Source organism: Stenella coeruleoalba (genome assembly GCF_951394435.1).
Source record: "Stenella coeruleoalba genome assembly, chromosome: 2".
Lineage (NCBI taxonomy): Eukaryota > Metazoa > Chordata > Mammalia > Artiodactyla > Delphinidae > Stenella > Stenella coeruleoalba.
The window spans coordinates 109,138,737-109,152,583 of record NC_137147.1 but is presented as its reverse complement, the minus strand read 5'-3'; the positions used below and the strand labels follow the sequence as shown (position 1 = coordinate 109,152,583).

At 49.1% G+C, this 13,847-nt stretch overlaps 1 protein-coding gene across 1 annotated transcript in view; it reads left to right on the top strand.

Moving 5' to 3' along the window:
- The window catches only part of SLC28A1 (solute carrier family 28 member 1), a gene marked incomplete at its 3' end in the record, with an annotated part of 46,817 nt that overhangs the window by 26,455 nt on the left and 6,515 nt on the right, over positions 1-13,847 (top strand). Inside the window, 4 exon segments of the mRNA XM_079913597.1 lie at positions 3,428-3,508; positions 4,907-4,966; positions 4,970-4,987; positions 7,596-7,721. Of these exon segments, the coding sequence (XP_079769723.1) occupies positions 3,428-3,508; positions 4,907-4,966; positions 4,970-4,987; positions 7,596-7,721 (285 nt within the window).

Sequence of the window (13,847 nt, the reverse complement as noted above, 5' to 3'; positions counted from 1 at the left end):
CAGGACTTACTCGAGGCTGCTACACCCTGGGCTGAGGCTCTGCCTGGGAGGGGATGCCTCTCCTGAAGACAAAGAAATGAGGTTCCAGGACTGGCACTAGGGCAAACCTCCTCAGGGTCATGGTAGGTCCTTGGCAACCTGCTTAGTGGTTGTCTCTTTGCAGGTGTGTAACCTTGGGCAGGTAACCAACATCTCACAGCCTCAGTGTCCCCACTGTGAAGTGGATTGACATCGACCTCAGTTGCTTTGAGGATCCGTGAGGCACCACACGTTGCGTACCTGGCTCCTAGCAGGACTGCATAGTGCACGAGTGGTAGGAATTAAGGGCACTTTCCTCCCCCTTCCCACAGCCAGCTGCCTGCCCTGTCTTCCGCCATCTCACATGCTACAGGGCCCAAGGGTATTTCCTGGACTGTCAGATCATATTGGCCTCAGGGCCCTTATTTAGTATTAAATGTCCCAGCTTCTCTTCCACCAAAGACCCCCATCTCCCAGCTAGAAAATGTCTCTTGGTTGCTGCCAGGAGAAAGTCCCGATTCTGCAGTCGGGTTCTGCTGCCCCGGGCCCTCTCCTTGCTGGCCTGAGCCATCTGTGCTAACCTGCCAGGCTGCTGAGCGGTCCCTCGCGTGATAAATTGAACAGGCAGTCTAGACAGTACGTGATCCTCTCTGCATTTTTCTCCCAGGGAGAGCAGGATGCTGTCACCACCCTTGTGTTGGGGGGTGTGTCCAGCACCAGGTGGCCTGGGGAGTCACAGGGCAGGAAGAGAGTTGCTCCACCCAGTGCCTGCATTCCCTGTCAGGTGACACTCCCATGCAGTGAAGCTGGTGACAGGGATGTCAAGTGGAGCAGATCCAGACAGAACCCGCGGCATTCATCTGGGACGGGAAAGGGAAAACAACCTCAGCAGGGCATGTTTCTCTTCTCCAGGGGAGCTGCCTAGGCAGAGTCTCTGTTCTCATCAGGGACCACTCTGTAGTCCCGATTCATTTTGAACCAGAGCTTGAACTTGATTGCTCTACACTCTCCTTCTGAACAATGGAAACAACTCTTCCTCCACCCCTCATCCCTCTTGGCAGCCCCTCTTCCTTCCAGCACAGCTAAGCTTCTCCTGTTGTCTCTACACTTCCTCGGGTCCCACTCCCTCCTTGGTTCGCTGATACCCGGCCTCTGTGCCCATCCCTCCTGACACTGCTCTCACCTAGGTCACCAGGGAGCCCTGAATCGCTAGGAGCCAAGCATCCACCTCAGTCCTTACTGGGTTCTCTGATGCATCTGGCACAGCTGATGGACCATCCCTTCTAGAAAAGCTGCCCTCAATTTCCATCGCACCCCTTCCTGGAAGTCCTTCAACCACTCGGTTTCTTCTTTGTCTCCACCACGCGCTCCTCCTCCTTCTCTCACCCTTCAGGGATGCTCACCCCAGGGCCCTGTCCTCAGCCACTGCTCTTCTCTTCCAGGGCAGTTTCCTCAGTGAACTGCATCTGCCCCGTGGCTTCAACCTGCCCTCAACCGAGCCCTGGCCCAGACCTCTCCTCAGAGCTGCCGGCCCTTCTGCCCACCTGCCCAGTCCACAGTCCACTCAAACCCACAGGCATCTCAAACCCAGCAAGTCCAAAACCGCGCTGATGAGGTGCCCCCAATGCTCTCCTGTGCCCGTGCTCCCCTCCCTTGAGAAGTGTCCACCTCTGATAGAAAATTATAGGAGCAGGTGAGAAATTAGAAATGGAGAAAGAAGAAAACAAAGTTTCCACGGTCCCAGCACACAGAAGCAACTACCTTGACTATTTGGGTGTATGCGTCCCAGCCTTCCTTCTGTGCTTTTAATATTCCATTTTCCCCACTTAACATTCTAGCATAAGAATGCTCCCATGTTATTACTAATTCTGCATAACTTATTATTTTAAAGCTATTTGGAACAGATAGCACATTCCAACTGTACAAAAGGGGATTTGGTAAAAAGTAAATCTCCCTCCCACCCCTGACCCCCAAGTCATCCAGTTCCTTCCCCAAGGTAGCTGCCATTCCTGGTCATTTGCATATCTGTCTAAGGATATCTGTGCCCACACAAGAGCACCTGCAATGCCACCCGCACCTTTTTTACTCATAAAGTAGCACACCATGCACCCTGTTCTACACCTTCTCTTTTTTCATTTATTTTTTAAATTTTTTAATAAATTTATTTATTTATTTATTTACCTGGCTGCATTGGGTCTTCGTTGCTGCGCGCGGGCTTTCTCTAGTTGTGGCGAGCAGGGGCTACTCTTCGTTGCAGTGTGTGGGCTTCTCATTATGGTGGTTTCTCTTGTTGCGGAGCACGGGCTCTAGGCGTGCGGGTTTCAGTAGTTGTGGCACGTGGGCTCAGTAGTTGTGGCTCACGGGCTCTAGAGTGCCGGCTCAGTAGTTGTGGCTCACGGGCTCTAGAGTGCAGGCTAAGTAGTTGTGGCGCGTGGGCTTAACTGCTCCGCAGCATGTGGGATTTTCCTGGACCAGAGCTCAAACCCGTGTCCCCTGCGTTGGCAGGCGGATTCTCAACCACTGTGCCACCAGGGAAGCCCTCTTTTTTCATTAACAATCTATCTTGAAAATCATCCCCAAACTACTCCTAGTGAGTTTCCTCACTCTTGTTTCCTGACTTTGAGTGCACCACTGCACAGCCACACCGTAGGTTATCAAACTAGTCCTCCACTGAGGGACATTTAAGTTGTTGCCAGTCCTTGTTATTCTAAGTCAGACTGTAACAAGGAAGTGTGGGGCAGGGAGGGGGAGGCCCTGGAGAGAAGGAAATGGACATGAGGAAGCTTTGAAGGAGAAATTGAAGAGGCTTGGAGTAAGTGAAAAGCAGTCATAAGCCTGGTAATAGGAAAGAGGGTGACAGGAGGAAATGCAGATGGCTGTTCCACAGTGAGTGTCGTTCGGAGCTCACTGGCACCGAGTGGAAGTAGAACACTAGAAAGATGAGGGCCTCTGATTCAGGCCCGAAGCACAGGAGGGAGGTTAAGGCCAGCGTCATGGGCCAAGGATTGAGCTCAGGGTGGAGGACGGACCCTGTGCTAGGAAGGTGCTGGGCCCTGAGCCAGCTCCCAAAACCCTCACAACAACCTGAGAGGTAGTCACTTCCTCCCCATTTTACAGACAAAGAAGCAGGTGATAAAAAGTGGTGGACTCAAGTCCTGCTTCTCTACCACAGCCCAAGGGATGCCTGGGTGGATGGTTAATGTTTAGAGGGGAACAGAGAGGACAGCTGCCTCCAGAGAGGCCCCATATGCGATTTCATGCACTGAATTCAGAGCTTCTTCCCTGACCCCGTTGGGTCTCTGAGTGGCAAGCCCTTGGATGAAGTGGCTGTCTGGGGCCTCCGAGGCCCTGCGTGGTACCCTGCCACCTATCTGCCTCTAACCCCAGGGTCTGTGCTCTTTGCTGGCAGGTTTTGCCCATCATTGTTTTCTTCATCTGTGCCATGTCCGTTCTCTACTATGTGAGCCTCATGCAGTGGGTGATCCTGAAGGTGAGTTCTCAAGGTCCCAGCCTGGGCCCTCCCAGAATCACAGGCTGACAGGAACCACACTCTCCCAGAATGCCTTGCTCCCAAGCCCACACCCTCCCCAAATCCCCTGCTCTGAGGGCCTGGACCTTCCATCATCCCCTGCTCCCCAGCCTTCTCTCAGAGTCTACTACTAACAAAACAACTTTTCACAGAGTCTCTTGTCATGCTACTAAGGAGAAATGGCACCAAAATCCAGTGGGGTCTTTGGGGGAGGGAAGTTTACAGAACTGGGGCTGCATTGAAGAGAAGTGTTAGGGGAAAAAATAATTTATACCAAAAAGATCTTGAGAGCAGTGGGTCACGTGGGCCAGACTTAGCTGATATAAATGTCAAATCCTGTGCTTATGTTCATAAAATCTGCTGCACAAAACCAGGATGCAGGAGACAGACAGCATTGGACAAGAGATTCTGAGGTTTTTAGCTGATTGAGCTCAGAATAAACCAGTATCATCAGGCAGCTGCCAGAAGTGCAGCCTGTGGTTATGTTAAGAGTGCACAGTGCATGGCCTAAGGGAGACAATTATCCCCAAATCTGGAGAATGTGTTCAACCAAGGGGCTATGACAAACTGAACTATCAGTGGGTTCAGTTTGAAAGGGCCTGAGACCATACATTCCATAGAATGGCTGAAGGAAGTAGGGATGAAGGGCCAAAAAAGAGAAGGCCAGGGTGAAGAAGGTTACGGGTAGGATTCTAAACACTTATGGAAGGTTAGGGAAAAGGCAGCCTGAGAGGTACCTGCAGTGGAGAGAAATTCCAGGGAAGCAGATTTCATGTTGATTAAAAGAAAGAACTTTTTAATACAGTGTTTCCCAAAGCCTTTCACAAAACTCTAGTTTCACAGCAAGTTAATAAATGCTACTAGGTAAAGGGATCCCATGGTCAAATTATTTATTTTATTTTATTTTTGGCCGCGCCATATGGCCCAACCAGGTATCAAACCTGCGCCCCCTACAGTGGAAGCGCAGAGTCTTAACCACTGGACCGCTAGGGAAGTCCCTTGGTCAAATAATTTTATGAAGCTAAGCTAGACACCAGGCTAAACAAATTTAAACAAGTTTTGTGCAGGACTTCTCAGAGCCTTTAATAAACTGGTAAGTATTGGTCATCTCCAAGGTGTGTGTGTACAGCAATTCTCAAATATATTTGACCAGGGAATCCTTTTTTCATGGATGATAAGCCCCCATCAATGGAGGTGTGGAAGGAGAAGATGAATGGACCTTTGGGGAAATGTAGGTAAGGGAGTTCTACCTGGGTTGGGAGTTGGAAGGAAGACTTTTAAGGTACTTCCACCCCTGACTCTCTCTGTCCCTGGGGCTTGCTGATACCAATCCACAAAGAGCACCCTGCTTCCTTCTAGATCTCCTGGCTGATGCAGGCCACCATGGGCCCCATGGCCATGAAGACCCTGAGTGTGGCTTGAACCATCTTTGTGAGCCAGGTCAGTATTGCAGCCTCCTTCCCTCAAGGAGGGCGGGTGCCCTGGGTCCCTAGAGCTCTGATTCAGTCAGCAGAAGAGCCAATCAAACCTTCTCCCAGGGTCACCAAAGGCTGCTGCCCTAGGGATGCTCCATTTGGGGATACACTCCTTGCCTGGGTCGTGCCAAGGAGGATAGTATCTCCCTGGTACCTCTTCCCACCCTAGGTCTAGGCTGTCTTCATCAGCTTAGAGACTCACAAGTCCTACAGATGGAGTCCAATGTTCTCCTCTTAATACAGGCAGAAACTGAGGCTCGGGGCTGGGAATGCCTTGCCAAGATCCCACAACATAAGCCAGAACTTAGAATCCAAGTCTTCTTCTTCCTGGACAGGGTTCCTTCCACAACATCAGTTTGTCTTTTTTTCCCCCTCCCTCTTTCTGAAAATGTATTTTCCAATCTAAGTGTGACTCTGAAGGGACTATCAGTCCTGAGTCCCTTGCAGAAGGCCGGACCCTCCTAGGGGTAAGACTCTGGTGACTGTTCCAGAATCCCGGCCCATCTGCCCAACATGTAAGTCACCAAAAAAACATACTTGCCAAAGTATGCCATATTTCACTGGGCAGTTTAGGAAACTTTGGAGGATATTTGCATCTTTTTTGCTATGATGCAAGTGTGTAGATTTCAAAGGTTTTTTTTTTTTTAAGCCAATTAAGACAGATGTGCTCTGAGATAAATAGTCCAAAATCCCTTAGTTGTTCAAAATGAGGCAAAAGAGAAAAAGATATTTCAGTATCAGCATTTATTTTATATAAAATGCTGCAAATGTAATCAATGGTTTTTGCTGAGAAAAGACAAATCTTAGGTGAATATGACACGATAACCGAAAGAGCTCCAAAGGTGAATTAACTTTCACGGGGACGGGGAACCTTCAAGGATTAGTGGTATCATTTCAAGCTCAGTGTTGGCAGGCCTGGGCCCTATTCTCCTCTCTGGCCACAGTCTGTCCCCAGGGGATTGCCCCAGCCCCATGGCTTAAATACTTCCTCTCCCCTAAACTCCAGTCTGATATATATATAACTGCCCCCTTGACCCTCCACTTGGATATCCTTAGATAATTTACTAGGCAAGTCCAAACAAGCAGAACCCTTAATTCCCTCCCTCAACACACATGCACGTCTCCAAGATTTTCCCTTCTCAGTAAATGGCAACGTCTTCAATGAGGTTGTTAGACAAAAATCGAGGAGTCATCCTTCCTTCCTTTGCTTCCCTTGCTCCCAGCTGCATCCAGTCCATCAGCAAGTCCTGACAGCTCTGCCCCACATCACATCCCAGACCTGCCCTGCTGCCCTTTTGCTTTTTTTTTGCTATGAGCCACACTTGTCTCTCACCTGGACACGACAACCACCTCCTCTCTGTTCTCCCTGCCACCATTGCTGCCCCTACCCATCCTTCACACACAGGCTGGAGTAGCCCTTTATTTATTTATTTTTTAAAAATTTATTTATTTATTGGCCATGTGGCATGTGGGATTTTTTTTTAAAATTTATTTATTTTTGGCTACTTTGGGTCTTCATTGCTGTGCGCGGCTTTCTCTAGTTGCAGCAAGCAGGGTCTACTCTTTGGTGCGGTGCGTGAGCTTCTCATTGTGGTAGCTTCTCTTGCTGCAGAGCATGGGCTGTAGGCATGTGGGCTTCAGTAGTTGTGGCTCATGGGCTCTAGAGCACAGGCTCCGTAGTTGTGGCACATGGGCTTAGTTGCTCTGTGGCATGTGGGATCTTCCTGGACCAGGGCTCGAACCCGTGTCCCCTGCATTGGCAGGCGGTTTCTTAACCACTGCACCACCAGAGAAGCCCAGCACGTGAGATCTTAATTCCCCAGCTAGGGTTCGAACCTGCACCCCTGCATTGGAAGCGCAGAGTCTTAACCACTGGACAGACAGGGAAGTCCCCTGGAGTGGCCCTTTAAAAACCCAAGTCAGATCATGCCTCTGCCTGCTGAGGTCCACTGCTTACCCTGCCTTGTCCATCTGCCCTCCACCTCCCCCATCTCTATCCCTATTCCATAGCACAGTCTGGAACATAGTATATACTATAATTATTTATTGAATGAATAAACGAATGGCTACAGGCTTCCCCACGTGCCCTGAACTAAACATGCCATCGAATGCCCCAGTTCCTTTCTCTCTGGCAACTCCCATGGCTTCACTAAACGTCAGGCTTGGAGTTACATCTGCTTCTGGTCTTTTGCACGAACAGAGGTAATTCTTTGAACCTCTCTGACCTTCTGCTCTCCTGGAATGTGGAGACGACCACTTCTTTCCTAGAAGGTTGTAAGTGATGTGTGTGAGGGGCTTAGCTGGGTGCCTGGACGTGGGAGGCACTTGACACAGGGGAGCGTTATCAGGCCCACAGGAAGGGCTGGGGGTCCTTCCACAGAGCTGGGCTGATGCTGAGGTTCAGAGAGGCTCAGCCAAGTACAGACTCTGGTCCTCACCCCACCCTGCTGTCTCTTCCCCTGGGGTCCCCAGTCCTCGCTGTGACCTGCTCACTCCCAGGTGGAGGGGGTACGCCCCAAGTGCCCGTGCTAGCCTGACCAGCGCTGCTTGTTTGACCTCTTTCCCGTTTGCAGACTGAGGCTCCTCTACTGATCCGGCCCTACTTGGCAGACATGACACTCTCTGAAATCCACGTTGTCATGACCAGAGGCTACGCCACCATTGCCGGCAGCCTGCTGGACGCCTGCATCTCCTTTGGGGTATGTAGAGCCCTCCTTCTGCTTGCTGAAAACCAAGAACCTGAAACCCACCTTTGTGGGAGCCCCACACAGCTCCTGGCCAGAGCGATCTGGGGTCTTCTCTCATGGGCTACGTCCTAAACCAGGGCTGCTGTGATGGTGGGAGGAGAAGCTTCACGTGAGTAAGGCAGGCCAGGTGGGCTGGACCGTTTGGGCTTCTCAAGTGGCTAGTAGGAACAAAGGTTTCCAGTATTCTGCTTACTGAGGCAAAGCGCTCAGTGTTTTAATATCCACATTTCAAGGATGAGGAAATTGAGACTCAGAGAGTAAGTGAGATGCCCAAAGCCAGGATTTGAGCCCAGACCTGTCTGACTCCAAAACTCAGACACACAGTCCCCCACCTAGGCCACCCCTGGAGCTTTGTCCTACTCTTCCTGTACCCCGTCCTCGCACCTCCTCTCCTTTATACCCTCTCTGGGCACAAGTCCTTCCTCTACTCCTCAATGATTACTTGTGTAGCTTTCTGAGCACAGTACGTTTCTAAATCAAATTCCAGTGGTATGAATCAGGCCCTTAAACCAATCACAGCACTAGTGCATGGCAAGCAGAGATGAATCTTCAATGTGTCCCCTACAAAGTGCCTGGTAATAACGCATTACATGTGTGTAAAACACTGTACTTGTTTGTGTTTTCACATGCAAGTCTTTCAAGATCTTATTTTTCCCCCTTAGATATCGAAGAAATTCTTGCTTCTTACAGAAGTGAATAAAGTAGAAAAAACAAAACACTTCACTCCCACTTCCCATGGATAACTGCTCTTACTAGATGAGAACAGCAGCGCTCAAAGTGTCCTCAGTGGGCCAGCAGCGACACCTTCACCTGGGAACTTGTTAGGAATACAAATTCTTGGGCCCCTCTGTAGACCTGCTGAATCAGGAATGCTGGGGATGGGGCCCAGTGTCCTGTATTGTAACAAGCCTTCCAGGTGATTCTGATACTCGCTCAATTTGGGAACCACTGACTTAAAATATGTCATTCCAGATATTTCTGTGTAAAAAGTCATTTAAGTACATATAACTGAATATACTTGCTTTTTTTTTTTTTTACTAAAGGTGAGATAATTCAGTTTTCTGCAACTTGCCTTTTTCTTATAAAATTCTGAGCATGACATGAAATCTGAAAGTGTAAAGGAAAAAGTTGACAGAGCTAACTAATAAAAATGAAAAACCTCTGAAAGGAAAAAAATCACAATTTTTTAAAAGTTTAATGATTGATCAAGAAAGAAAAGTTCATAAATGATAAACAGATATTCAAGCTCACTGATAAATTAAAACAATAATAACTTATGTTTCTTCTCAAGGATATGCAAAATTTTACATGCCTCTAAACGGCAAGGCTGAGGGGCATTCATATACTCTTTTTTTTTTTTTGGCTGCGTTGGGTCTTTGTTACTGTGTGCAGGCTTTTCTCCGGTTGCGGCGAGCGGGGGCTACTCTTCATTGCAGTGCGCGGGCTTCTCATTACAGTGGCTTCTCTTGTTGCAGAGCACGGGCTCTAGGCACGCGGGCTTCAGTAGTTGTGGCACTCGGGATCAGTAGTTGTGGCTTGTGGGCTCTAGAGCGCAGGCTCAGTAGCTGTGGCGCACGGGCTTAGTTCCGCGGCATGTGGGATCTTCCCGGACCAGGCCTCGAACCCGTGTCCCCTGCATTGGCAGGCAGATTCTTAACCACTGTGCCACCAGGGAAGCCCCACATACTCTTTATTCGAGTGTAATTTGCTCTAACCTTTTTGGAAAACACCTATCAGTCAATTTAAAAATATTCCTCTTTGATCTAGTTAGGAATACTATGATACAGAAATATTTTCACAAGTGGTCAAAAGATGCAAAATTCCAACATTATTTGTAATAGCAAACAACCCAAGAAACATAAATGTAGAGCAGTAAGGGAATGAGCTGGGTAAGTTCATCTGTGCAATGCACGGTCACAGTCCCTAGGGTGAGGTGGGCCTCCGTGCGCTGGTTTGGAGAAGGGCAGCCTGCCTCTCCCAGGGCCCAGGCTCTCCTGATGCTGTGTGTGAATGGGTCGGGGGATGAAAGAATGACCAGTATTGGTCTCAAATTCCACCTGTCTTTCTCATCTCTGTGTTTGAGGATGGCCAAGGGGATGAGCTAACCTGCCCCTCAGTCCCTCCTTCCCTCAGGACACCTGGGCCACACCAGGAGGCTCAGCTCCGCATACCCACAGAGCTGTCTGGGCAGGATGGCTGCTGCCTCGTGACTTTTCAAGAAGGCCCCTTGCACTCTGAGGCTTTGTCTTCTCCGCCCAGCACCCTCCACCTAGAATTTTAGAGGTCATCTGGTTTGCACCTTTTCTTACCAAGGCCTAGGAAGGGCCCATCAGAGCTGATGCATGCCACACCCCTCCCCCATACCTCACCACCAATTGATTTTGGAAGGAATTTGATATTTCAAAAATGAAAACTTGAAACTTTGTTCCTGAAACTTTTTTCATGGTGGTGTATTGGGGGAGGGGTTGCCCTCCTATCTTCGGGACTTAGAGCCTTTAAATGTCTTAACCTTGCTTTGGGTTCCACAAGCCAGTTAAAAGAATGGTATTCTTTCTATCGCATAAGCGTCGTTGCCATTACTTAAGACTAAAGTACTGGAAGAACTCTCTCCCTTTTCCACAATCGCCTTACAGCTCAGCCTCCTTTCCTTCCCTGTCCCAGGCCAGAGTCCAGGCCCAGCCCCAGGCAGGCGGGCCTTCCCACTGAAGGGGCCTGGTACCCACTTCCCTTTAGCTCTACAGAATGTGCAGAGGCCACCAGGATCAGCCTAGTGGTCGCGGGTCTCCATCCACAGCCTCTGGTACGGAAGCCCCAGGCTACCACCATAGCTGGCCTGGTGAAAGGCACCTAGTCCACCTTCCTTCCCTCGGCGTCTGGATCAGCCTCCAGGCTGGTCACAGAGAAGCTCTCTTCTGCCCCCGCCTGGCTCTTGGCCGCCACTACAGCAGCCCCCGGGGCTTCCTCCCACAGCCCTTCCCACCCTCTCCCCTCTCTCTTTTCATGCCCTCTTGCAGGCAGTTCCTCACTGTATTTTGGGCTCTGCCCTTAGACCCTGAATTCCAAAGAGAATCCCCCCTTTCTCTCTCCTCCTTTCTCTTTGATGCTCAGCTTCTGGCTGGCTCTTCCCTGCACCCCTCCTATTGCTAAAATGTGGATATTTCTAGACCTGTGCTGTCCAACACAGCAGCCACTAGCTATTAAGTGGCTATTAAGCCCTTGAAATGTGGTCGGTCTGAAATGAGATCTGCTGTGAAACTTAGTATGGAAAAAATCAATTAATATATTTTATTGATAAGTTTTACATTGATTACAAGGGTAGAAAACAATATGTTAGGTATATTGGGTTAAATTAAATACATTAATGAAATTAATTTCATCTGTTTCTTTTTACTTTTTAAATTGGCTCCTAGAAAACTTAAATCACAGTTGTGCTATATTTGTATCTGATGACACTGGTCGAGACCTTCTCCCTGGTCTGAGGTCCCAAGTGTTACTTGACTGAATCCTTTCACTGTGACCTCCACATACATGTCCCTTTTCAGTGTGTTTCCCAAACACTCTAAGGTAGGCACGAGCCCTCTCTGCTAAAACCCCAGAAACTGGTCTCCCTACCCACCCCTTTGGCTCGGGATCATTGTGAGTAGAGATCCAGATGTGTGCCTTGGGCTGTGAACACAGGATGGGTTGAGGGGATGGCCACTGATGTTTCTCAATCAATTGTGCAAGAGTGGGAGCCCCTGGGGCAGGGTCTGGGAGGCCCAAGCAGGGCCAAGTAAGAGTCAACCACATGCTTAGTTTCTACACCTGTAAAATGGGTGGAATTACTGCCCACCTCACAGCAGTCTAAGAATTAAATGCCATAATAAACAGAAAACACCTGGCAAGGGACTTCCCTGGTGGTCCAGTTGTTACGACTTTGCCTTCCAATGCAGGGGGTGAGAGTTCGATCCCTGGTCTGGGAGCTAAGATCCCACATGCCTCACGGCCAAAAAACCAAAACATAAAACAGAAGCAATATTGTAACAAATTCAATAAAGACTTTAAAAACGGTCCACATCAAAAAAAATCTTAAAAACAAAAAACCACCTGACATGGTGTTGAAAAAGTGGTTGTTCTTTCTCTGACATATTAGGGTCAGAAGTCCAGCCTTCTAAAACTGGCCCATTTTATGCTTTGGAGTGTCTGGATTTATTTCTTTTCTCAGTAAAGACCTTTTTGAAAGTTCAGATGGATGGCTCCTACCCTCTATCCCTCTTCACATAGGACACCTTTAGGTAGAGGAAGGAGGGCCTTGGGCAGGAGTGGGCCCTGTCATGCTGGGACAGAAGGCATTCCTGACCTGGTGTCTGGAGGCAGCGCTGGAGAATGTCATGGCCCTGAGGCATAACTGGCAGCAGAGAGGCCGTGTGTGGGCTGACCCAGTGCCCCCGGGAGCCCTGCCAGTGCAGGACTCAGCCCTTTCCAAGATGAGCAGGAAATGACTGCCTGGGGCATTTGAGGCAGTGGCCACGACTGGTCCATTCAAAGGACAGTGTCCATGAATGTGCAAGGTGTGCTCCCCACTGAGACTCGAGTTGACAAACCAGATGCAGCCTCCAAGCTGGAGGAAAGGGGAGGGTCCTGGCTGGTGGAAGGGAAATTCCCAAGATTCCAGATGTGGTATTGTGCCCGCTGGAGCTGGGTGGCTGAGGAGGAGGCCAGCAAAGTCCCAAAGCTTGGCCTGGAAGGTCCAGAGAGGACACCTGCCTGGGGCTGGCTATTTCCATGAGGAGCAAGGCCTGCACACCCAGTGGCTGTGATGGGGGCGCGTGGCAGGTGGGTGCTGGACCTGGTACACATCTTAAGTGGTTTCTGCTTACCGCTGAAAGGAAACAAAGGGGCTTTAAAAGAAGAAGGAGGAGGATATTACAAGGCTTTCAGAGCCTCAGAGGGTCTCTGAGGCCTGGTTCCTCATCAGTAGTTCCTGGTACTTCCTTGGGCTTCATTGGCCATCTGTTTTATTCGCCTGAACATGTAGCTTAAACTTACCTCCCCTCCTTTAGTTCCTTTTTATTTAAAATTTTAAAACTGCAGTTGATTTATTACAAACTTTAAGAAGAAGTCTATTTTACTTTTTTGCTTATAAAGACAGTATATAGCATGTGGACATTTAGAGATATACAGAAAAGCTGAAAGAAAAGAAAATCACTCTGGCCCCACTAGCCAGGGACAGACAACTGGTTGACATTTCAGTGTATTTCTTTCTGATCTTCTTTTTATGCATAGTTGTGGAGTTTGTTTTTTTCCCTATCATTGTGGGTATGCTCTATATGCAAGTATGCAGGCATTTCTCCACAGTATTGTGAAGCCTTGGTAACCATTGTTTTTGATGGCAGCTTGACAATGCATAGCCATCCCCCCATTGTCAGATGTTTGGGTTGGTTCTAATTCTCCCATTTGGTAAATAACACAGTGGTGAAAAAGTGTTCCATCTCTGTGAAGAGAACAGGGAAGCAGGGGGTTTGGGACCACAGTGAGAATGAAAATTCAGGAAGGGAGAATCCCGGGGGTCTGGCAGCTCCAGCATCTTGCTGTGAGGGCTTCTATAGCGTGGCTCCAGGAGACCGACCCAGGGTCAAAGGGTGGGTGTTGTATGTTGTAGGGGCAGATTTCCTTAGAAACAGCTCTCGGACCGCAGGAGTAGAGGTGATGGGCTGCCTTGAGGTGGTGAGTTCCCTGCCACAGTAAGTGACAGGAAGGATCCTCTAGAGGGAAGGCTTTCCTTTACTATGAGGTCAAGTTAGGTCACATCTTGGATCCATTCCAACTCTCAGGTTCTGTGAGCTTTGTCTGAAACCATCACAAACCCCTCAGCCAATGATGAACCAGCCCTCAGATCAGTGGTCAAAGAGAGACAGCCTAGAAAGGGAGGAAGAACCTTGAACTTGGAGCCGAAGGACACAACGGGTCTAATTCCTTCCCTTCCTTTATTTTGGGCAAGTCATATTTAACCCTTTGGGGCCTCAGTTTCCTTGTCTGTCAAGTGAGATAACAGTACTTGCCCTGCCTAACTTCCTGAAGTCCTGGGGGAGGTGTGGG